This window comes from Salvelinus sp. IW2-2015, unplaced genomic scaffold (genome assembly GCF_002910315.2).
Source record: "Salvelinus sp. IW2-2015 unplaced genomic scaffold, ASM291031v2 Un_scaffold1544, whole genome shotgun sequence".
Taxonomy (NCBI): domain Eukaryota; kingdom Metazoa; phylum Chordata; class Actinopteri; order Salmoniformes; family Salmonidae; genus Salvelinus; species Salvelinus sp. IW2-2015.
In genome coordinates, this window is record NW_019942976.1 from 79,722 (window position 1) to 104,454 (window position 24,733).

Below are 24,733 nucleotides of genomic sequence, written 5' to 3' on the forward strand. Positions count from 1 at the left end.
GTGACGGCGCAGACTCAAGGGTCGTATACCTGGCGCAAAGCTGAGGTCAAATTTTGCTTCGCACCCTCATGGTTTGGCACACAGCATCCAGGTGAATGCAATCAGCCTGTGGAAAGGATATGAATTGTAGTGGACCCAGCAGAGAGCAAGTCAAATAGCCGGGGGAGGTTTCTGATGAGTACATTCGTTGTTTTGAGTAATTCAAGTCTTGAGTACATTCGTAGTCTGATGAGGGGACAATAGTTCTATGCAGTTACTTCTAGTTTTGAGGAAAAAATTGTAGTTCTAATGAAGACATTTAACGCGCAAAAGTAAGAGAAGATACGTCCTCTCACTGTCAACTGCGGTTTATTTTCAGGCAAACTTACGGTTGTAAATATTGTTCAATAACAAACCCCCCATGCCCACCCATCCAACCGACCTCCCCCCCCCCGCCCCCCCCCTCATCGAAAACGAAAACCAGCTAAAAAACAACGCTCCACCCAATGGCCGTCCTAGAGAAGACCAGCAATTACGAGCATTAAAACGGACCTGACACGGAAAGGCAAACACCAACCAATCCACAGACATGTGACTAACCCAGAAATCCAGAAGATATGTGGGTCGCGGGCGGCCTGAACAAGGCGATGGTATTGTACAGCAGTTTCTGCTCAAACACGCGGGACGCGCGATAACGCATGCACGACAGACAGGGCTGCAATACAGATTCCAGACTAGATCCATTACTCACCAGTCAGGGTATACCATTCGTATACATGCTATACTGAAGCGATTAGTCAGTATTGGTTAGCATCTGTGATTCAAACTGAATAAGTAAACCAAGCAATGTCCTATTGATAGAATACTGATGGTCCTGATTGAAACTGTTATGGTCTAGTACTCTGCTCCAGGTGAAGCAGTCAGATAGAAATCATGAAGTTACAGAAAATGACAAACAAGTAGAATTTAGGCAAATGCAATGCTGAATCCACTTGAGAAAAAGGATAAGATGCATATAGTTTCTTGGGGGCTACGCTCAAGGTAAAGACTAGCTCTCTCCCTCCATATTTCCCTCTAGACCTACTAACATAGTCAACTTGTTGTTGCGAGATGGGTGGGACCAGAGCTAGAGAAGCGCTGAAGAGACTGCTGTTGTGTTGGCGACTTCCTTTAGCGTCTCTAACACACTGGATGCGGACAGTTGTAAGAGGATTTAGGAGTGGATATTTATCTTCGACGCAGTTTGGAACAGGCTGACTAGTTTGTAGTCTATGTAATAGCCTGTTAGTCGTGTGATTTGTTTTATTTATGGCCTTTACTTTTTCTCGTGTGTTTTCAACTTTGTTTCACATATTTCTATGTGTTTATAACGTGTGGGCATTCCCCACGGGGGGACCAGGATGAATATGTATGAACTTTCCAATTTGTAAGTCGCTCTGGATAAGAGGGTGTGCTAAATGACTTAAATGTAAATGTAATCGCTGCCAAAGGTGCGTCAACAAAGTACTGAGTCTGAATACTTATGTAAATGTCATTTCAGTTTCTAAAAACCTGTTTTTGCTTTGTCATTATGGGGTATTGTGTGTAGATTGAGGCGGAAAAAACAATTTAAGCAATTTTAGAATAAGGCTGTAAGATAACAAAATATGGAAAAGGGGAAGGGGTCTGAATACTTTCTGAATGCACTGTATTTGGAAAAAAATGGGATCTCTGGTTAAAGATCGAGTTGACGTTAGTTCGAGTACTTATGCCCATCCCTAGAAAGAGTTTTACAGAACCTAAGCTCTAAACAAACTGGAACAAACAAACTGACCATCACCACTATACTACTGAGAGGTGTGGTGGAGGAGACTCACCTGCAGGTTATAGGTGGAGCCTGGGGTGTCATACAGGTGCAGAGGTAACCTCTCAATGGACTCCAGGACTGCTAGTAGTTTGCGGATTAAGGCAACTGCGGGTCTGCTGAATGAATAGGACAAACCAGGAAGTGAGCCACTGACAGGTTTTTATTATTTAAAAATACATTTATACAAATTAATTATATAATTTTATATTATTACCTTTCATCATCTTCGTTTTCACTGAATGCGGTTTTAAATACATTTATTCTTTCCATTAATGGTTTACAATCATGTTTCATGTCAAGTTCCACACTCTGAAAAAGAGAAAAACATTAAATTGAGCTGGAGTTGGACTAACGAGGAAGTTGAGGAACATTGCGGAAGTTGGTTACCCAGACAATGTTGAGAAAAAGTATGAAAGGAAGAGAAATCTGCAGCCCAGATGGAACCATATTCACTGTATAGAGTACTACTTTGGGCAAATTGTCCCTGTACACCTCATCCATCCCATCTTACTTACATTATTAAGGACTGTAAAAAGTGCTTGCACTAGGCCACTGCTGCACATTTCATAGGGGGAGATGGTGTTCTCATCCTTGAGAACCACAATCAAGTTTTCCAGAGCAGTTTTCATCAAGTCTCTCCATGTGTTCTCTCCCTCGATACACTGCCACAGAAACAAAACAGCACATTTAACTTTCACTGAGTCATCAAACCTGTAGCCTACAGCTTCAGACAGAACAACCAAGAAAACAACTACATATCAGAGTGAGTCAATCAAAATATCTACTTCGTTTTTTAAATTAAAATAACAATTTTACTGTAAATTGCATTAAGACGCACTTTCCATAAAGTGGAAGTAGACGTGAATTGATGTCAATGTGTGTTGTGTGAGTGGACCAGGGCGATTCCCCCACCTACCTGTCTGTAGGTAATCATAATGTTATCCGACTCTGATATACATTTAGGTTAGAGGTGATGTGCTTTTCCCCCCTACCTGTCTGTTGGTATGCAGCTCCCAAGCAGACTCCAGCTGGGTGGCGATGTTCCTCAGGGTGACCACCACCCCTCTGGGCATGCTCTCTACCGCCTTGAAGTGGTCATCATACAGGTCTCTGGCCGTGGTCTTCACCTGCGTTTCACATTTCTAGCCATTTAGCAGACACTCGTATCCAGAGCCACTTACAAATCAGTGCATTCAACTAAGGTAACACAACCACACATCATAGGAACAGACAGAGGGGCTCTAGGCTTGCTGGGTGTTAAGGAAAAAGTGAGTGATAACTAGCATAAAACTGCTGTTAGGCTTGGGCTGTATACCGGGGTTTTTTGGAAATAGACACAGGATGTTTTTTCCAATACTGTTGAAACTATGAAGTTTTTTTATACATTGGAATATTTGCAGCTACTTTTTAAGTAAAATACATAGTCAACTTGTCAAATATGTTAGGAGATGAAGAAGATTGTGTTCTTCGTTTCACCTGTCAGATCATTTTTCATTATGAAGCTTACAGGTAGTAGTACCCAGTCACCTAGTGTTTGTTTACAAGCACACAATGACGAGAGACCAGAGCCTTATGAGTCGCTCAATGCTGTGCAGCACCTGCCAGGTGATCTAGTTACAGTATGGAATTCACAACTAAATGTTCGCCAGCTAGATATCTTAGAACTATTAAGTTAACTGTCTAAAATGTGCCAAATGCTCTGCAGTTGTACATTTGGTTCGCTAATGTAGTAGCTACTTAGCTATCTAGCAAAGAGGTTAGCTTCTTCCAATATTTGTCTAATATTAATTTTGTGCGTGCAGTAAACTGGGAGTATCATTTTTTAGTTACTTGTAATAACATCATGAGCTGGGATGTCTGTCCTGAAAATAGTTTAGGTCAGAGACTGTATAAAATGTTTGCAATGTGATCGTTAGCATTCTCTATGGGATTTTATATGTACTTGTTAGCATTGCTAACCTTCGTGTTACAAAGGCTCAGTGGAGTTTGAAAACAGTGCCCCCTGTGTTTAGTGCCGGTATTACCTAAGATCCCAGTATGGAACAAGGCTGGTATGAAGGTATGACAATCTGGATACTGCCCAAGCCTACCTGCTGTTATATTAAACAGAAGAATGATATGACAACTAAACTAGATGGATAATATGTAATGTGCTCTAAAGCAACAACAACAAAAAACAGTGTCCCTGTGACAATAGACAAAGTAATCTTCTCAATTCAGGAAGAAGGAAGCTGGCTTTAAACAAAAAAAAAAAAATACTGAACAGCAGACAGACTCAACCACCTTTTGTTTTGTTTTCTCCAATTTGGATTTGAGCTTTCTTCCCCTCTTTCCAGTCCAGCCAGTCACAAATTCTGACCCTGTACAACACAGAGAAGGAAAACTTTAAGACAATCACCATCAAATGCAGGGGGGACTGGGAAATGCACTTGATGGCTTTCCACTAGCCATCACCACATCATTCTAGTAGATGATAACGTCACATTTTTCTTTATACACACATACACACTACATGACCAAAAGTATGTGGACACCTGCTCGTCGAACATCTCATTCCAATATCATGGGCCTTAATATGGAGTTAATGCCCCCTTTGCTGCTATAACAGCCTCCACGCTTCTGGGAAGGCTTTCCACTAGATGTTGGAACATTGCTGTGGGGACTTGATTCCATTCAGCCACAAGAGCATTAGTAAGGTATGGCACTGATGTTGGGCGATTAGGCCTGGCTCGCAGTCAGCCTTCCAATTAATCCCAAAGGCTTTCGATGGGGTTGAGGTCAGGGAACTTTACAGGCCAGTCAAGTTCTTCCACACAGATCTCAACAAACCATTTCTCTATGCACCTCACACTTTGTCCACCAGGGCATTGTCATGCTGAAACAGGAAAGGGCCTTGCCCAAACTGTGGCCACAAAGTTGGAAGCACAGAATCACCTAGAACGTCATTGTATGCTGTAGGGTTAAGATTACCCTTCACTGGGACTAAGGCGCCTAGCCCCCTTCAAACCATGAAAAACAGCACCAGAGAATATTCATCATCGACCAAACTTTACAGTTGGCATTATGCATTCGGGCAGGGGGAGTGGCCTACCACTTTACGGCTAAGCCATTGTAGCTCCTAGATGTTTCCACTTCACAAGAGCAGTACTTACAGTTGACCGGGGCAGCACTAGCACGGCAGAAATTTGACAAACTGGAAATGTGCCTATGACAGTGCCACGTTGAAAGTCACTGAGCTCGTCGGTAAGGCCATTCTACTGCCAATGTTTTTCTTTGTAGATTGCATGGCTGTGTGCTGGATTTTATACACCCGTCAGCAACAAGTGTGGCTGAAATAGTCAAATCCACGAATTTGAAGTGGTGTCCACATAATTTTTTATATAGTCTCAGGGTTTCCGTTAGCCGGTATTAGCCGGCTTTTGACCGTAATTCTTTTTTAAAGGCAAATTGTCCGGGAATAGAAAACAAATCCTATTGAGATAATGCTTTATAGCCTATTAATTGATGGAAATACATTTGACTGGTCATACTTATTGGTCTATGAGTTAATTTGCATAATTAAATTGGAGGGTGTACATTCATTATGGATCTTATACATTTTTGGGCCATGATTAAAATAAGCTACTCGATTTATCAACTGGCAATTTCAGTGCACTTCTCATTCGCTATTCAAATGCTTAGGCAACAGTAGGGAGGCTTCAGCGCGCCACACAACACTTGGCAATGAGCTGGAGGCAGTATGCATTTAAAAAACATATGGCTACCTAATTGTTGAAACCAGAATGTGGCACTACATATGAGACATTACCTTGTTTCAAAGTAGCCTAGGCAAAACCCAACCATATCTGTAGAGCAGTGGAGGCTCCTCAGAGGAGGAAGGTGAGGACAATTCCTCAGTGAATTATTATTTCTATTTTTTTTTTTTATAGTGAAACATTGTCATTTTTAGATAAAACGATACTATAAACATGTTCACGTCACCAAATAATTTATTAGAACACATTGTTTTGCAATTAAGGTCTACAGTAGCCTCAACAGCACTCTGTAGGGTAGCACCATGGTGCAGCCGGAGGACAGCTAGCTTCCGTCCTCCTCTGGGTACATTGTGTTCAATACAAAACCTAGTAGGCTCATGGTTCTCACCCCCTTCCATAGACTTACATAGTAATTATGACAACTTCTGGAGGATGTCCTCCAACCTATCAGAGATCTTGCAGCATGAACTAACATGTTATCCATCCAATTAATCTAGTAGTGAAAGTATAAGCTACAGCTAGCACTGCAGAAAATGTGGTGAGTAGTTGACCCAAAGAGAGAGAAAGACAATAGTTGAACAGTTTGAAAACAAATGAATTTCTCTTCCAAGTCATGGTAAGCTTTTGGTTTTACTCATTTATTGCCACCGAGACCCACCGGTGCAACTGCTAAACTGCTTACTGATTTTACACTGTACTGCATGCTTGTAGTGGGTTTACTAATGTGTTAGTACTATTAGCTATGTTGTCTATCACATTACTTTAGCTAATATGGTGACAACAATGTAGGCTGTGTGTAGGTTATATGGTTTGACGTCCACAAGCGAAGGGAAAAGCTGAGAGGAGAGCGTGTAGAGATGAGAAGGAATACAACGTGGCTGCTATGAAAGTGAACTGTGTTTGTGTGTGATCAGGGGTGTATTCATTCCGCCTATTCTGTTGAAAAACATTTCTTAAAAATGGAAGCAAACGGAACGAAACAGTGATAAACATACCTGAATTTGTCCAATAGAAACTCTCATTTGCAACTGTTGGACTAATAATTACACCCTAGATCAGCTAGATGCAGGCAGGAGTGTGAAAGGCGGAATTGAATGTGTCACTGTCTGTCCATGTGTCACTGTCTCACCTAATTTCTCTCTAGACCTGCTACTACAACTATACACATTATTCAAAATCAGTATTCACCAAAATGGACAGTTTGGCTGTCAAGGTTGATCACAAAAGAGCCTCCTAAACTCAAAGGTTCCTCATTAGCAAACTAGTTTCCTCCTTGCTGACCTGACGATATGATTTGAGAATCACTGCCGTGGAGGCAATTATTTTATTTCATCGTCCATATCCTAGTGCTTTGTGTGCATTGCAGCACTAATAAAGTTAAGAAATAGTTTATCAACATTTTAAGCGAAACGTTGATGTATTTCATCAGATTCATTGCTTTTTAAAAGTTGTATGAATTTGGGATCTATCGTCCCACAACTGTACGTTTGGGATATTTCTTTCTTGACAAGCTGACCAATAGACCAGGTAAACTTTTTTACTATTGGGGTAGTAGATTGACATAAGCGGCACATCAAAAGGCTAGGGGAATCTAAGCTTTCCCTAAGTAAATTGAATTAAATTGCCAAAATGATATAGCCTAATCAGCATACTTCTGTCTTTACAGAAATAAATAAAAACAGTTTGGAAAGCAAATGGCTATTGCTGTGAAGAGAAGACAATGAGAAAAATACTAATGTCTTTAAGTTATGAAAATGATCAACTTAATTGAGTGAACAAGAGTAGGCCTGTAGTCTATCTTATTGGCACCAGCAGAGAACATCGGCCAGATCCCCAGTGAGTGTGCACTGCGCATATTCACTCTATCATTGTTGGGTCAGTGACACATAAAAGTTTGTTTTAGGACAATAACTTTCTCCTCCAGTTTAGATGAACGTCATATTCTATTTATCTCCCCTTCTCAGAGGCCTAAAAAAAGATTCTGCTGTCTCCAGTCATATAAAGTTCAGTAGAATTGCATAACGTAGGTTTCTTTCTTTGCACAGGAAAAACATATCTGATATAGCTTATAGTCCAGGCCTCTACACTACACGCTCAGCCATGCAACAGTGATTGAGTTATATTAGCCTAAATTATGACTATCCAATCTAATTACATTACGATTAGTAGGCTCTTACATAAGTCTGCAAATGTGATGATGCATGGAATGATTTATTATAAAAGGTGCATTTTTACGGTGAAAATGTGCTTCCCGAAACATGAAAGTCTAGGCTAGTGATTTTGATGTTCATTACTGAGGAAAAGTAAATGTGTGCAGTAAGGACACATCATCGCATCCTCGATTTGCATGTTCTGTTAAGATTAATTACCATAATATAAATTGTGTTTTTTGTCATTCTGAGCACCGTGGGTCAGAATCAGGTTATGGTAAATTTCTCAAAACATCCGGAAAATTAAAATTCTGCCAGTCAAATGTCCAGGGCCACATTTTCATAACGGAAACCCTGAGATGAGATAAATAAATAATAAAATGAGAGCTCTATAAACGATTTAGGCACATTTAACTACAGAATTAAATACAACAAAATTATATGATCTATATGCACTGAAGTTCAAACTAACAGACCTAGTGATGTTTCAGCGGTGAAGGAGTGCTTCGTGCCCCTGTTGGACTCGAACACGAAGCCGGGCAGGTCCTCCTTGAGGATGGTGGCCTGCTGTCCGTCAGAGTTGTGGATGGCGATCTCTCCCTCCTTCAGGCAGGTCAGGGACCAGTTCCCCACCGTCAGCTTGATGGGACCCAGGGCAGACAGGATGGGCTGGCTGGCTGTCACAGGCTTCACCTGGCTCCGGGCACGCTGCAGCTTCTCCAAAAACTCACTACGACTTTCTGGGTGGGTAGTACATTAGAGGAATTGGAACAGTTTGATGTTGGTTATGATATCACCATTATAATAAGTTTATTCACTTGTTACAACTGCATGTATGTGAGTGGAGGGTGCTCATTCTGGCCTCAATTCCAAATAAGAGATGGAGAGGAATAAGTAACTAGTTGAGGAAAGTTCAAGTCATAACATACCAGGTCAATTGAGAAGGTATGTAGCTAGGTCTACCTGAGCTGTCGGAGCCTCCCTCTGGGCTGCCGCTGGAGTACATGGTGGCCAGCTTGCCGTCCAGGATGAAGCGGAACCATCCGTTGGAGCCGTTGGAGAGCTCCAGTGCTGCAGCATCACTCCAGATGTACAGGCAGTCCCTCCCCCTGATAATGGACCAGTCACGCCAGTGGTAGGGCTTCCCCTGCTGCACCTCTTTGGCATCCTCCTGTGGTTCGTCCTCCTGGTGGAACCAGAGACATTTACTTTACATTTTAGTCATGTAGCAGACGCTCTTATCCAGAGATTTTAAATACATTTTCTTTGCAGAACGCTTTTTATTACACAGAAATCACAAAGCTCTATCAGTGTATATTTGGACTGCATTATGGTGTTCTTATTGCACCTTCTCTGGTTTGGACACCTCCTCGTTCTCATCGTCTGAGGTGGGTCCAGCCAGAGTGGACACCTTGTTGATGACACCCAGTCTAGCCAACTGGTCCAGGAAGACATCTCCTCCTTTGTCCACCAGGTCTCTGATGATCTGCAGTGCCAGCAAGTGACCGTCATCATCGTCCTGTACGGGAAGAGACACCACATTTAACTTAGCCTGTGGATTACTAGAGAGCTGGTGCAACTAAATTGCTTTTTAACAGGCATTAGGTTATTGGTGGACATTGTTAACAGTGGAGGATCACCCACACGAGAACGCACGGACACCTCCTAATCAAGCATCTTGAACACACACATACACAAAGAGATGGATGTTGTGTAGTGCAGTACCTCCTGATCCAGCACGGTGGCGGTGATCTCCACTAGCACGGTGGGCAAGTTGTGACCGGCGTCAGAGTCACACACCTCCTTCAGCAGCACTTCACAGCTGTAGTGGATCATCTTCCTGATCAGAGCCAGGCTAGCTTTCCTGTAAGGGACAGAGGGACGACATGTTAAAGCACCAATATGTCACTTTTTGGGCAACCTGACCAAATGCCCATAGAAATGTGAGTTATAGATCTGTCATGATCATTGAAAGCAAGTATAAGATGCGATAGAACAGATGCCGTTTTTGCGTCTTTTGCACACCAGCTTCAAAACAGCTGAAACTACAATATTTTTGATTATTGAAAATATATTTCACAGCGGTTTAGATGGTACAATGATTCTCTGAACGAGAAACTGAAATTAGGCAAACTATTAGAATTTTAGCAACCAGGAAATGGAGGCACGATTTCGGCATATTGCACCTTTAATGCAGGGGTTTCCAAACTTTTTCAGTCTGACAGTATTTCAATCTGCAGACATTATGGTTTGAAGTGACTGAAATGCTTTAGAAAAGGGATTGGGAAGTTCAGAAGATCATCAGGCAATAATGTTGTATGATCTTCTATGTAGAAAAGAACCTTATCGTTGATGATGTTCTTTCCCCCCCAGTCTGATTTAGAGCCTGGTCTTGTCCACTCGGTGCTAACAGCTTGTGGGCATAGTAGAGAGAAACAGTACGTACGTGTTCCTGAGAGTCTTACAGTATCTTTCAGTGATGGGGTCATAATATTTTGTAGCTTAAACCATTCAAAAGATAGAGACACATGTGTAGGAAGAAAAAATAACACACTCTGTTTATTACAACAGCATGTAGCGGCTACCAGAGGTTACGGTTCTATGAGCTAACCGCAAAACTTCTCTCGCAACCCCATTTTCAAATCACGCGACCCATAGTTTGGGAAACCCTGTGTTAATGGATTTGTATATGTCCCTATTCAAATAAAATTGCATTCAGGACCTCAGTAATATATACATCTCTGTGAGTTTGGACAAAGCTCCTTTGGTCAAGTTACTCTCAAAGTTGTGCTTACCTAATAGAAGGTAGCATGGTTTGCTGAAAGGTTTGTGCAAATACTGGTAGCAGCCTCTTCAGGTAGATGGGGGCCATCTCAGGGTCTCCTTTGGGTTCACTGCCCTCCTCCTCCTCGTTCAAGTCTTTCTTCTTCTTGTCCTCTCCTTTGTTCACGGGGCACATCCAGTCTCCTTCAGAACAAAAGAGAACACAAATTGTGAAATAACCAGTCCTTTATTCTCGGATGGGCATGAGCCACTGACAACCAAGGATTTTCATGGAAGTCAGTCGGCAGCACAGCTGTTAATATATTGTTAGAACTCACCAGGAGACTGGAGAATGGCTACCACCTCACTGTGGCCACGCTCTCTTGCTTTGTCCAGGGGAGTTTTCCCATCTTCATCTCGGAGGTCAGGGTTGGCTCCATGTCGCAGTAGAGTCTATAGACACATAGAAAAATGATGCTTACTAGGGGAACTTACATAGGTCTGCCTGTATTTCCAAACAACATATAGAGGAGGATAGGGTGCACACGCAAAAACTTTATCCTATGTTTTCTTTACGTTCATTGAATTCAATATACACCAGCAGTCAACAGTCCAGCTGCTGGGCCTTTATCAAGGGATGTTGGTGAAAAAAACAGCAGTTTGAACGTTACAAGAGACTTCCTCTCAAGGTTAAAGAGACCATAGCTACCTTTGCTACTTGAGGCCGTCCAAAACAGGCAGCGTAGTGGAGGGAGGAGGACCTCTGACCTCTGTTGACATCAGCACCTCTCTCACACAGGAACTCAACCTGGGACATCAACCACAACAGGGGTTATTCAACAGGGTCTTGATAATGAAGGCACGCAAATAACAACTTTTTACAACATTTTGGAACAGACGTTTATTATTGGACTCTCCTTGTTTCAGTCCATTTTCTTCTGTTTGGTGCCAAATGAATACAACGGTGTCGTGGTCTGGTTTCGGGGTGACAAACAAGCCATTATTTAACCAAACCATAGTAATCCGTCTGCATTAGGCCATGCATACACAGCTTGTTGCTATGGACACCTATTGACAGAACCTAGAGAACTGAGCCCATTCTTGCAGCACAACAGGGAAGAGATGCTGTCCTTAAAAGGATACTTTGGGATTTTGTCAATGAGGCCCTTTATCTACTTCCCCGGAGTCAGATGAAGTCATGGATACAATTTTTGTGTCTCTGTGTCCCTGTATAAAGGAAGTTAGAGGTAGTTTACTGAGCCAATGCTAACTAGCATTATTGCAATGACAAAGTACCATCGGAAAGTATTCGGACCCTGTCACTCTGACCCAGAGTTCCTCTGTGGAGATGGGAGAACCTTCCCAAAGGACAACCTTCTCTGCAGCACTCCACCAATCAAGTCTTTATGCTAGAGTGGCCAGACGGAAGACACTCCTCAGTAAAAGGCACATGACAGCCCACTTTGAGTTTGTCAAAAGGCACCTAAAGAAACAAGATTCTCTGGTCTGATGAAACCAAGATTGAACGCTTTGGCCTGAATGCCAAGCATCACATCTGGAGGAAACCTTGCACCATCCCTATGGTGTAGAATGGTGGTGGCAGCATCATGCTGTGAGGATGTTTTTTCAGGGGCAGGAACTGGGAGACTAGTCAGGATCGAGGCAAAGATGAACAGAGCAAAGTACAGAGAGATCCTTGATGAAAACCTGCTCCAGAGCACTCAGGACCACAGATTGGGGTGAAGGTTCTTCTTCCAACAGGACAACACCCTAAGCACACAGCCAAGACAACAGCCAGAGCCCGGACTTGAACCCGATCAAACATCTCTGGAGACCTGAAATTAGCTGTGCAGCGTCGCTCCCCATCCAACCTGAGAGCTTGAGAGCATCTGCAGAGACGAATTGGAGAAATTCCCCAAATACAGGTGTGCCAAGCTTGTAAAGTCATACCCAAGAAGACTCGATGCTGTAATCACTGCCAAAGGTGCTTCAACAAAGTACTTAGTAAAGGGTCTGAATACTTATGGAACTGTGACATTTCCGTTTTTTTTATACATTTGCTAAAATGTCTAAAAAGCGGTTTTTCTTTGTTATTATGATGTCATTGTGGGGTATTGTGTGTAGATTGACGAGGGGGGAAAAACGATTTAATACATTTTAGAATAAAGCTGTAACGTAACAAAATGTGGAATAAGTCAAGGGGTCTGAATACTTTCCGAAGGCACTGTATATGGGATTCTGCATTGCGCTAACGCTAGTAAGCAATTGTTCTAGCGCTAGTTAACAACTTCCTTCAACTGCGCGCAGAGACATAAAAATGGTATCCATGAGCTCATCTGACTCTGGGGAACTAGATACAGTGCCTCATTTCCAAAATATATCTTTAATCCCCCTGACACAATGAGCCATTCTGTTCGCATGCATAATGGTCACCATAATGTATTGGGTAATCTCTGTAAAGAGATGGAGGGATACGAGACTCAGTCTAAAATAGCTTACCATTTCCTGTGTACCAAACGCAGAGGCCCAGTTCAAAAGAGTCTGCCCGACGTCATCCATGAAATTGACTTCAAAAGCTGCAACATAGGAACCATTTTAAGCAATTGACTATGCGTGCGCAATAACAGCTGACACTTTTTCATAAACATGACACATTTAAATGAATTAGGAAAAATGGCACCATTACACCAGATTGGACAAACTTCCTCTCCCACATCATGTGCCCTAGCCTCCTGACAGACCAACATACAGGATATATCTGGGTCCCAAATGGTGCCCTATTCCCTTTACAGTGCATTACTTTTGAGCCAATACTATCCACCCACCCACCTCCGGTGTCGATGGCATCAATGAGAGCGTCTGTGTCTTTGCTGCGGATACAGTCGATGAGCTGTCGGTGGGAGCGCTCCCCGGAGCTGTCCAGCCGCCGCAGGCCCGGGATGCGTCCTGTTGAGCCAGCGGTGGATTTGGGCAGAGCCTTGCGGCCCTCGAACAGCAGCACCAGCAGCAGGTCCACTAGACGCATGGTGTCCAGAACACAACGCTCGTCCCCCTGCATGGCACTCTCCATGGAGTCAGGCAGCGCAGAGCGTAGCAGATCCTATACACACACACAGAGAGACAAAACAAAAACACCACTTCTATTATTATCCCATTATTCTCTTATACTAGTCAGTTTCACTTCAGAATAGCTCTCATTACAATACAGTTCTCTTCTCTAATATATTCTGAAATTAGATCCTTTCAACGTTTTATGTTATTTTTATTACTGTTAGCTTTCAAGATATTGCAGTTCATATATTAAACATTCTGTGCCAATAAAATTGCTATGAAATACATGATGAATTCTTACTAATACAGAAATGTGTCCCAGAGTGCTCATAACACCAAATACAGCTACCACAAATCAAACTGTAATAATTTGACAAGGCTGAGGACTTAAAATAAAAGCCATCTAATAAAACTCTTCTCAGAAAGTAAGTAGTCTCTGAGATATGAGCTGGTACTTAAAGACTTACATTGAGAAAAGTATTTTGTCCCAACAATGGGCAATTTGATTTGTAAATGGTTTTTTTAACAAGACTAAATGTAAAATGTTCTTACATGAGTGACGAGGGGAGAGCCTCTGCACAGCGTGGACAGCAGGCTAACGATGGTGGACACCTGGTTGGAGAGTTTGGAGTCAGCGGCGGTGGGTTGGGCCCCAGTGGAAGTCCGGCCTGGCTTACAGGTGGAGGAGGGGCCGGAGACCGTGCCCCCTGCCGCCGCCATCCGGGACAGCAGCTCCTCTGTCAGACCGTGCTTGGCCAGTGGCGCGGGGTCCACCCCTCGACGGGTGAACCGGTCCGCCAGGGAGGCAAAGCAGCGCAGAGCACCGTCAGACACCTGTCAATCAATGGGTTGCATTTTCATTAATAACAATGCAACCATTTGCAACTAGACCTTCAAGCTTCTTTCCAGTGATAATTGACTCAATTTATATAACTGATTGGATTTATATACCACTTTTCCAGTAGCTCAAAGCACTTTATATAGAAGTGGGGAAAACTCATTCATCCACCAACAATGTGCATGGATGACCCCCCCCCCAACCGATGACCCCTGAGTGGGTGTCCCATTCACCTGGTGGTCTTCGTGTTTGAGCAGACTGGAGAGGGACTCCACGCAGGTCTCCAGAGAGGAGTCCTGGGGCTCCATCTTGCTGCACAGGCGAGACACCACAGACATGGCAGAGTGCAGGGTGTCCTTATGGACCAGATGACCGCTATCCCGGATGAAGCTAAGCACACAGTTCAGACCACCAGCCTCAAACACTGCACCAGACTCCCTGGTACAGATCAGCTCCAGCACCTGACAAATGACACAACAAATAGTCAGCAGAAGAATATATTCAGAATTTATTATTTATGATGCGCAGCCCATCTATTTTACTATGGATTTCACAACGAGGACTCTGCACCTGACTACTTTTGAGTAGGAGCATGTTCTGTAATATTCTACCACATACATGAGCCCTTCCTAAACCAGATATATTTGTTGTGAAATATGACCTACATATTCAAGACCTAATTTGAATAAACTCCTCATACGCATCTTGTGATTTGAATAAAAGGTTCCAGGTAAAGAGAATGTTTTCTTGCAGGGCGTAACATTTTATTTTTCTTCCACCAGCCAAAAAAGAAATCTACCAGCCAAAATATTTTTTGGCCATAATATTATAAAAAAAAATTTAAAGACCATGTTTTGTAATGTTTCTAAAACAATAAATGTATTAAGTAATGTGGTATATTGCTAAATTTAAATTTCATATTTTCTTTTAACAAAAATATCAGATTAAACAAAACTTTCTGCTTCCCCTTTAAGGGTGGGAGATTACTGTGGTAACAGGGCCACTGGAGTCATGTCACGCGTGTCTGTGAGATTTGGGATGTGACTAGTAGTAGACAGTGGCTGCAGTCCAAATTAAAAGTAGACAGCCCTCGGCCCTAAACCCTCAGCCCTTGAATGACGTATTACATCGTCACATCCGAGTGTACCTTAAATGTCCCTTGCCCAAGCGAGGGAGAGTGATGATCGGAGAGGCAACGTCCTTGGTGGAAATCTTGAAATTGAGCTTAAAAAACAACCAATCTAAAGCTATTATTGTGCCTAGCAAGCTAACGTAGCTAGTTAGCACTCCTGTCAGGTTGCTAGCTAGCTACAGTTACTTATAGCTGGCTAGCTAGTTTTATAGTTTGGTCATTTATTCCAATAAATTTCAGAATTCCCAAAAATCTGTTTATAAAGCTAACAACGTTTTATAGGCTCCTCACTATGAGACTAAGCCAATATGCCAACACTAAAATCAATGTCATCTATACATATTTGTTTTGCAAGCCAGCATCATCATTTTATCTCACATGCCGAAAATACAGCCATGTTGATTAAATGACACCGTGCCACCGGAGTTTGACATGTGACTATAGTTTGCATTGAATTGTGGGTCATGAGTAAATTAGACCAACATTGATGCCTGTGCCTCCAAAGAATGATCTATCAGCACTTCACTCACAGTGCGCAAAACTGTTGCTGCGCGAGGTGGGATGTAGTATTCGTATTTCTTGGTGCGATTAGCGGCTATGAAACAAAACAGCAGAAATACTTTGAAAACAGCTACTTCAGCATTTTTATGCTAGAAATCGCACATATGCTCATACTTGACTTTTGACCATTTTTTATTCACAAATGCAAATGTAATGCTCGCACTGTAGAGCCCTGAAAATTGAACACACGCCAACGTGACTGGTGAAGTAGACATTCTTACTAGAGGTCGACCGATTAATCGGAATGGCCGATTAATTAGGGCCGATTTCAAGTTTTCATAACAATCGGTAATCAGCATTTTTGGACACTAGCATTAAACGTATCTTGTAAAAAAACAATCAATCTTAACATAGTTAAACTAGTTAACCACTAGTTAACTACACATGGTTGATGATATTACTAGTTTATCTAGCTTGTCCTGCGTTGCATATAATCAATGCGGTGCCTGTTAATTTATCATTGAATTCATAGCCTACTTCGCCAAACAGGTGATTAACAAGCTCATTCGCGAAAAAAGCACTGTCGTTGCACCAATGTGTACCTAACCATAAACATCAACGCCTTTCTTAAATTCAATACACAAGTATATATTTTTAAATATATTTAGTTAATATTGCCTGTTAACATGCATTTCTTTTAAACTAGGGGAATTGTGTCACTTCTCTTGCGTTCTGTGCAACAGAGTCAGGGTATATGCAGCAGTTTGGGCCACCTGGCTCATTGCGAACTGTATGAAGACTATTTCGTCCTAACAAAGACAGCCAACTTCGCCAAACGGGGGATGATTTATCAAAAGCGCATTTGCGAAAAAAGCACAATCGTTGCACGAATGTACCTAACCATAAACATCAATGCCTTTCTTAAAATCAATACACAGAAGTATATTTTTTTTTAAACCTGCATATTTAGTTAAAAGAAATCCAGGTTAGAAGGCAATACTAAACTAGGGAAATTGTGTCACTTCTCTTGCGTTCATTGCACGCAGAGTCAGGGTATATGCAACAGTTTGGTCCACCTGGCTTGTTGCGAAATAATTTGCCAGAATTTTACGTAATTATAACATAACATTGAAGGTTGTGCAATGTAACAGGGATATTTAGACTTATGGATGCCACCCGTTAGATAAAATACAGAACGGTTCCGTATTTCACTGAAAGAATAAATGTTTTGTTTTAGAAATTATCGTTTCCGGATTTGACCATATGAATGACCTAAGGCTCGTATTTCTGTGTGTTATTATATTATAATTAAGTCTATGATTTGATAGAGCAATCTGACTGAGCGGTGGTAGGCAGCAGCAGGCTCGTAAGCATTCATTCAAACAGCACTTTACTGTGTTGCCTAAAGTGCCTGTTAGAAAATCCAATAGTCAAAGGTATATGAAATACAAATGGTATAGAGAGAAATAGTCCTATAATTCCTATAACAACTACAACCTAAAACTTCTTACCTGGGAATATTGAAGACTCATGTTAAAAGGAACCACCAGCTTTCATATGTTCTCATGTTCTGAGCAAGGAACTTAAACGTTAGCTTTTTTTACATGGAACATATTGCACTTTTACTTCCTTCTCCAAAACTTAATTTTTTGCCTTATTTCAACCAAATTGAACATGTTTCATTATTTATTTGAGACTAAATTGATTTTATTGATGTACTATATTAAGTTAAAATAAAAGTGTTCATTGTTCATTCAGTATTGTTGTAATTGTCATTATTACACACACACACATATATATATATATATAACAAAATATGAAGAAAAAAAAAATTGGCTGATTAATCGGTATCGGCCTTTTTTGGTCCTCCAATAATCGGTATCGAAAAATCATAAAATCGGTCGACCTCTAATTCTTACCCACCAATACCTAAATCGACCCGCATTTGACAGGTGTTCATTTTATGCCCTGGTTATGCCCTGAAGCAAACAGTCGATCACATAAAAATAAACAAAGCAAGGGAATTGTTTTTATAAAGTAGAACAAAAACGAATTCTCCACGCTGGTGTAATGCTCACACAGTGTTTAATAGGATAATGTTTCAAGCCCAAATTCTAAATAAAAGCGTACCTTGACACACTGCTCGGCCAGGTCTCTGCTGGTCCTGTTGTTGAGCTCCACCACCACCAGGCGGTTACACAGAGCCTTGATGGCCCCGTCCACGCCCACGATCCTGCGGGTGCACTCAGCCGACACGTCCAGGTAGTATGTGATGGCGCGGGCCGTCACCTCCAGCACGTTGTCCGGGGCGCTTTCGTCCAAGAAGATCTTACACAGGGCGGGGAGGAAGGTGCGTGGGGGACACCTGGGGGACAGAGGAGGGCATATATAACCTTTATTTATACAGGTTATTCTCAATGAGATAAAATCTATTTCGCAAGAGAGGACTAGCTATATAAACATAAGCATCCACGAACAACTCAACAGTAACCAAATAAAAAGGCTTGTGCCGTCATTATAGGCAGTTTGTAAAAGCGCGACATTGTCCTCTCAACAGTATGACTAATGCTTGAGATGTTTGTGAGATACAGTTGACAGTGTGTGTTGGTGACTCACGTCTCGAAGCAGCGGTCCACGTTGTCAGACATGAGCAATAACATGCAGAGCTGCTCCAGGGCGATCAGCTGCATGTCCCTCTCATCTCCCTGGCCCATCTGGAGCCACTCCAGCAAGGTGTCTGGGTCCACGTCCGCCATGATTACCCCCCTGCTACAGCTCCCTATCTGGCACCTAGCCCAATCACTGCTGTGGGCTGAGCTGGGGACTCATCCGCCGGATGGAGAAAACACAGACAGGTCCAATCACTGCTCCCTCCTGTGTGTCATGTAGTCTGCCTTCACCTGGGGTGGAGAGGTAGATGGGGGGGGAGAGAGAGAGAGGAGCAGAGAGAGAGAGAGAGAGAGAGAAAGAAAGAGAGAGAGGAGGGGAGAGAGAGAGAGCGAAAGCTGGCGTTTAGTTTAATCATGACTGGCTCAACTTGCAGTTGCCAATGGGATTAAGTAGGGCAAATCAGAGCAACAAAGGTTTGTAGCTAGTTCACGTGACATCTGAAACATGGTAATTGCTATAAAGAACTAAGCAACAGTAACTTTTCCTCACAGGAAAATAACAGGTTTTGGGCCTCACTTCTCTGGGTACTGTATGTAACAATAAAAAAAATGTGACTTCAAGAACCCAAAGTCACTTTACAACATAGAAATCAAGAATTAAAAAAATAAAACAGGAGTCAAAATAAACATCAGATTAAACAAAAACATGAATAAAAAGAGGGGTGGGCTCAAAGAAGGGAAAGAGTATGATGTATCAGTGTATGGGGAGGGTAGGGTTGGGATAAGAACCCGGTTTAGGTTAAGAGGCGGGATTTGGGTTGGGATACGAACCCGGTTTAGGGTAAGGGGCGGGATTTGGGTTGGGATACGAACCCGGTTTAGGGTAAGGGGCGGGATTTGGGTTGGGATAAGAACCCGGTTTAGGGTAAGGGGCGGGATTTGGGTTGGGATACGAACCCGGTTTAGGGTAAGGGGCGGGATTTGGGTTGGGATACGAACCCGGTTTAGGGTAAGTGGCGGGATAAGAACCCGGTTTTGGGTAAGTGGCGGGATTGGGATGGGATACGAACCCGGTTTAGGGTAAGGGATGGGAATGGAGTTGGAGTTGGGATACGAACCCGGTTTAGGGTAAGTGGCGGGATTAGGATACCCTAAACCGGGTTTGTAAGGGGCGGGATTTGGGTTGGGATACGAACCCGGTTTAGGGTAAGGGGCAGGATTGGGATACGAACCCGGTTTAGGGTAAGGGGCAGGATTGGGATACGAACCCGGTTTAGGGTAAGGGGCAGGATTGGGATACGAACCCGGTTTAGGGTAAGGGCAGGATTGGGATACGAACCCGGTTTAGGGTAAGGGGCAGGATTGGGATACGACCCGGTTTAGGGTAAGGGGCAGGATTGGATACGAACCCAGTTTAGGGTAAGGGGCAGGATTGGGATACGAACCCGGTTTAGGGGCGGGATTGGGATATGAAACCGGTTTAGGGGCGGGATTGGGTTGAGATACGAACCAGGTTTTGGGTAAGGGGTAGGATTGGGGTTGGGATACGAACCAGGTTTAGGTTAAGGGGTAGGATTTGGTTTTGGGATACGAACCCGGTTTAGGGTAAGTGGCGGGATTGGGATGGGATACGAACCCGGTTTAGGGTAAGGGGCGGGATTGGGGTTGGGATACGAACCCAGTTTAGGGTAAGTGGCGGGATTAGGATACAAACCCGGTTTAGGGTAAGGGGCGCGATTTGGGTTGGGATACGAACCCGGTTTAGGGTAAGGGGTGGGATTAGGATACGAACCCGGTTTAGGGTAAGGGGCAGGATTGGGATACAAACCCGGTTTAGGGGCGGGATTGGGGTTGAGATACGAACCAGGTTTTGGGTAAGGGGTAGGATTGGGGTTGGGATACGAACCAGGTTTAGGGTAAGGGGTAAGATTGGGGTTGGGATACGAACCAGGTTTAGGGTAAGGGGTAGGATTTGGGTTGGGATACGAACCAGGTTTAGGGTAAGGGGTAGGTGCTGCTCAGTATGGTGAAGAGAGGAGTGTCTTTGTAGTGTATTTCTTTGCTTGTATGTGGGTGGGGGGGCGCTTTAGGAGGGACTGAAAGATAATTGTGGACTCAAGAGTTACAAATGGCTGGAGGGAGGGAGTTTGAGCCTAGGAGCAAGGCAAGATGGTGAGGGCTTTGTAGGTCAGAAGGAGGATTGTATCATCAATGCATTGGGAGACAGGGAGCTATTGGAGTCCACAGAGGACAGGGGTGAAGTGCTGCCAGGATTTAGTGTGGGTCAGGAGTCAGGCTGCAGACTGGAGGTATCATCTCCACACTACTGAGTTCAACTATTTGTGGTTGGGGGTTGGACTATGTTCATTAGGACTTGAAACAGTAAAACAGTGTCCTTTGTTTGAGCCTGGATGGCTATAGGATAAGATGCTTGGGGTAGATCCTCTTATCAACAGATTAATCACGAATTGACAGAGAACATTTGCGGTTTCTACAACTGGCAACTACTGACTCACACCGAATTGTCTCCCAGAAGTTTCTAGTACTTGTGTAGGAATTAGGCCTAGGTTCCATTTCTTTTGAGCCACCAACTGAATGTCCAGAAAGGATAGCCCAGAACTAGGTCACTTGTATCTATCTTACATCTACAGTCTAACTGACAATAGAGACACACTAATAATGTGCAGACAGCCCATCTCCTTACTTTTGACATTATCATTATTCAAGTACCTAGCTAATGTCACAAAAACAAGTCACAAATCCATTATTATTAGTAACACCAGAAAGTACAGCAAACAGGTCTTTATATAGACCTAACTAACTAGCTACAGTTGCTAGTTAATTCCATCATGACTTGGTTCGCTTTTACTGCAGAGAAGTTTAGCAAACGTAATTTACTGACATTACAGTTGTGAAAGAACTGCTAGTTAACGTTAAGTGGCAGCATAACAATTTATACTGCATAGCTAGCTAGCGTAAACAACCTAACGTTTGCTATAAGGCTTGGCTACACTTAGCTAAGTACTGGCTAACTAGCCCAGTTCTATCAACATAACGTTAGCCATCTGTCCACGAAGACAAATAACGTATAACCTGTTGTAGTTAGCTTACTGTTAGATGACTAACGTTAGCATTTAACCGGTTACTTGTTAGCTAATACAAGTCAATTAATTCAATAACTACTACTTCATGCTCAACGACATAATATATCAAACACAGCAGACTGTATAGGAGGACGCCAACATTTGCGTGTTATTTTGGTTAATCTGTACATCACTAGACAGCTAAATTAACGTTAGCGTACCTAGTTCATCCTACCGAGTCAGATTAACAGTAGTTAGTCGCCTAAAATCAAACAATGAAACTGCTACAATAATTACTAACATGTATATTCTGCGGATTGAATAATACAGAAGAGTTCAAAACATGGTCGTAATACAATGTTACAATGCATGGCCTGACCATCAACACATAATCCGCGAGGATTCAGTTCCAAGAGAGCCCAAGGCCGCAACACTTCTGTCAGTCATAACACGTAGGAAAAACTAGGTTGCTCGGTTTACAACACAAACATAGTAGATACACACTCACCGTCTTTCAGATGACGAAAAATAAAATGACGGCCGATTAAATACAATAGTGCGTAAAGGTACAATCCAACCTAGGGGGAATAAAATACGTAATTCACCGTTATTTTTACCGAGCCATAAAGGTCAAAGTGGACAGTAATGCAATACATGAATTCAGGCGAAATGGAGAGCAGTCGAGGTAAACGAGTTGGCTCTCCGTCGTATGCATCACGAGGCTACGCAGCGTCCTACTGTATTCTCTATTCACGGGCTGACAGCATTGCGGCTATATGCCAGGGGGCGCTAGCTACAATACGTGGAAAAGCACAGAGACCCCATTTCAAGAATAACTTTATTTATGTAAAGGATGGACCTACAGTTCCAGTCAAAAGTTTGGACACGCCTACTCATGTATAATTATAGTGAAGACATCAAAACGATTAAATAACACATATGGAATCATGTGGTAACCTTTGTCATCAAGGCAAAGGGTGGCTACTTTGAAGAATCTAAAATATATTTTGATTTGTTTAACACTTTTTTGCTTACTACATGATTCCATATGTGTTATTTCATAGTTTTGATGTCTTCACTATTATTCTACAATGTAGAAAATAGTAAAAAAAAGAAAAACCCTGGAATGAGTAGGTGTGTCCAAACTTTTGACTGGTACTGTACATACTCAATTGGTATCATTCATGAATATTGCAGTCAGTCAGACAGAACATGCTAAATGCAGAATACATGCATACAGTATGCTACCATACCCTCACATATGTTATAGACAACGACAAATGAAGCAATGAATACAACACATTTTGGTTTTATTCACCCACTGCCATTAGAAAAGAATGTGTTAATTGCACCCAATATTTCTATTTGTACAGTTTACAAAATAAATGGCCAGGCTAACATTTTACAGTATCCTCACAGGCACAAATGCAGTATGAAAGTGCTAAACAGCCCGAGCAAAAGCCAAGCTGAAAGCAGGACAATGTCCTCCATACCAGATTTTTTTTTTTTGCATACATTTTTTCATTTGTTGTGTTAACTTTCTGAACTTTCTGAACCACCTTCCCACGATTGACTGATCCAATATTATACTGTCAATTCAATTTTAATTGCATTTGATTGAAATTCGATGCATGCATCCATTTCATAAACCACTATTCTGATGAGTGTCTCTTTGGAGCAGAACTTATTTTGACATACATTCTATCACACTCAGCAACCCAGGATATTTATGTAGGGTAACTTAACATGAACACAGAGGATTATGGTAGTAACGATAAAGTGATGCTGCTAACTGACTGCTGGCTATGTGGATCTCTATGCAGCCCTTTTAATGTAGTCAGTGACCATAATACAGTGCTAAGATTATGACCATTATAATGTTAACTTAATAACAAAGTTTTGATTGCTGGCTGGACATGTAGTTACAACATTAAACAGTATGATAACTGCAATGCCATTTCAAGAACATCAGTGCAGTGGTTCTATTGTTCTGTGGACACACTGCTCTGTACAGTTCAATTAGTCTTAAAAAAAAAAAAAAAAAACATTTCAGTACATGATGGTTGACATTGATTGACCTGTATTGCTATGGCAATTCAAACCTAAGTTGTGTTGGAGAATGAAGTTAACACAGATAAGTGTTTTTCTTCAACAGTCTACAATTATGACAGTAGTGTGTATGTATGTATGCTGTATCTCTTTCAGCTTTGAAAATGTCTGTATAATATATGTATAGACTGCCTCTCTACATAATATGATGACAGCCATTCAAATGATATGACAAAACAAATACTGTAGACATCCAATCATGGATGCCAAGCAAAGTTTAGATGTGAATGAAAATGCTGTGGTTAGAGGTGAACTAATGTTTCCCTCACTGATTGAACAGGGGTGTGTGTATTCACTAGGAAGCAAACAGGCCGAAACGGAGAGGGACCTACCTGAATTTGTCCATAAGAAATACTTGTTTTCCTTTTCCGTTTTGCTACAGTCCAAAATGTTTTGCTACACTTTGCACTAATGAATACTCCCCACATAGGATATGACTAACCACAGACCTTTTCCCTGTGTCAACCTAGCAGCAGCATTTGAGCTCCCTGGTTAGGGATCTGTGTCCGATGATGACATTGAGGGAATGACAACAGAGTAAAGACATAGAGATTAAACAATTAAAATGAACACCTATTCTACCATGAAATTAAACTATACAAAGTCATACAATTATTTTTACGGCACTGTCCTTGATCTGTGTCTGTCTTTAGTGACTATTAAAAATATTAATGCGGTAAGAATCCTACTATGGCCTCCCGAGTGGTGCAACGGTCTAAGGCACTGCATTGCAGTGGTGAGGCGTCAATACAGACCCGGCTGTGTCGGAGCCGGCCGCGAATGGGAGACCCATGAGGCGGCACACAATTGGGCAAGCGTCGTCCGGGTTAGGAGAGGGTTTGGATGGCCTTGTCCCATCACGCTCTAGTGACTCCTTGTGGCAGGCCGGTCGCATGCAAGCTGACTTTGGTTGTCAA

At 42.4% G+C, this 24,733-nt stretch overlaps 1 protein-coding gene across 1 annotated transcript in view; it reads right to left on the reverse strand.

Annotated features, from left to right (window-relative positions):
- Window positions 1-18,860, reverse strand: part of LOC112067760 (E3 ubiquitin-protein ligase HECTD1) — a 35,475-nt gene extending 16,615 nt beyond the window's left edge. Inside the window, exons 1-19 of the mRNA XM_070439294.1 lie at window positions 18,632-18,860; window positions 18,146-18,380; window positions 14,616-14,843; window positions 14,097-14,378; window positions 13,323-13,593; window positions 12,993-13,069; window positions 11,203-11,301; window positions 10,832-10,946; window positions 10,526-10,697; window positions 9,456-9,594; window positions 9,079-9,249; window positions 8,694-8,916; window positions 8,207-8,470; window positions 4,109-4,185; window positions 2,818-2,952; window positions 2,341-2,487; window positions 2,040-2,134; window positions 1,836-1,941; window positions 1,068-1,166 (exon numbers count right to left, since the gene is read on the reverse strand). Of these exons, the coding sequence (XP_070295395.1) occupies window positions 1,068-1,166; window positions 1,836-1,941; window positions 2,040-2,134; window positions 2,341-2,487; window positions 2,818-2,952; window positions 4,109-4,185; window positions 8,207-8,470; window positions 8,694-8,916; window positions 9,079-9,249; window positions 9,456-9,594; window positions 10,526-10,697; window positions 10,832-10,946; window positions 11,203-11,301; window positions 12,993-13,069; window positions 13,323-13,593; window positions 14,097-14,378; window positions 14,616-14,843; window positions 18,146-18,380; window positions 18,632-18,771 (3,075 nt within the window). The 5' untranslated portion in view covers window positions 18,772-18,860. The remainder of the gene's footprint in view (window positions 1-1,067; window positions 1,167-1,835; window positions 1,942-2,039; window positions 2,135-2,340; window positions 2,488-2,817; window positions 2,953-4,108; window positions 4,186-8,206; window positions 8,471-8,693; window positions 8,917-9,078; window positions 9,250-9,455; window positions 9,595-10,525; window positions 10,698-10,831; window positions 10,947-11,202; window positions 11,302-12,992; window positions 13,070-13,322; window positions 13,594-14,096; window positions 14,379-14,615; window positions 14,844-18,145; window positions 18,381-18,631) is intronic.
- Window positions 18,861-24,733: the final 5,873 nt, after the last annotated feature.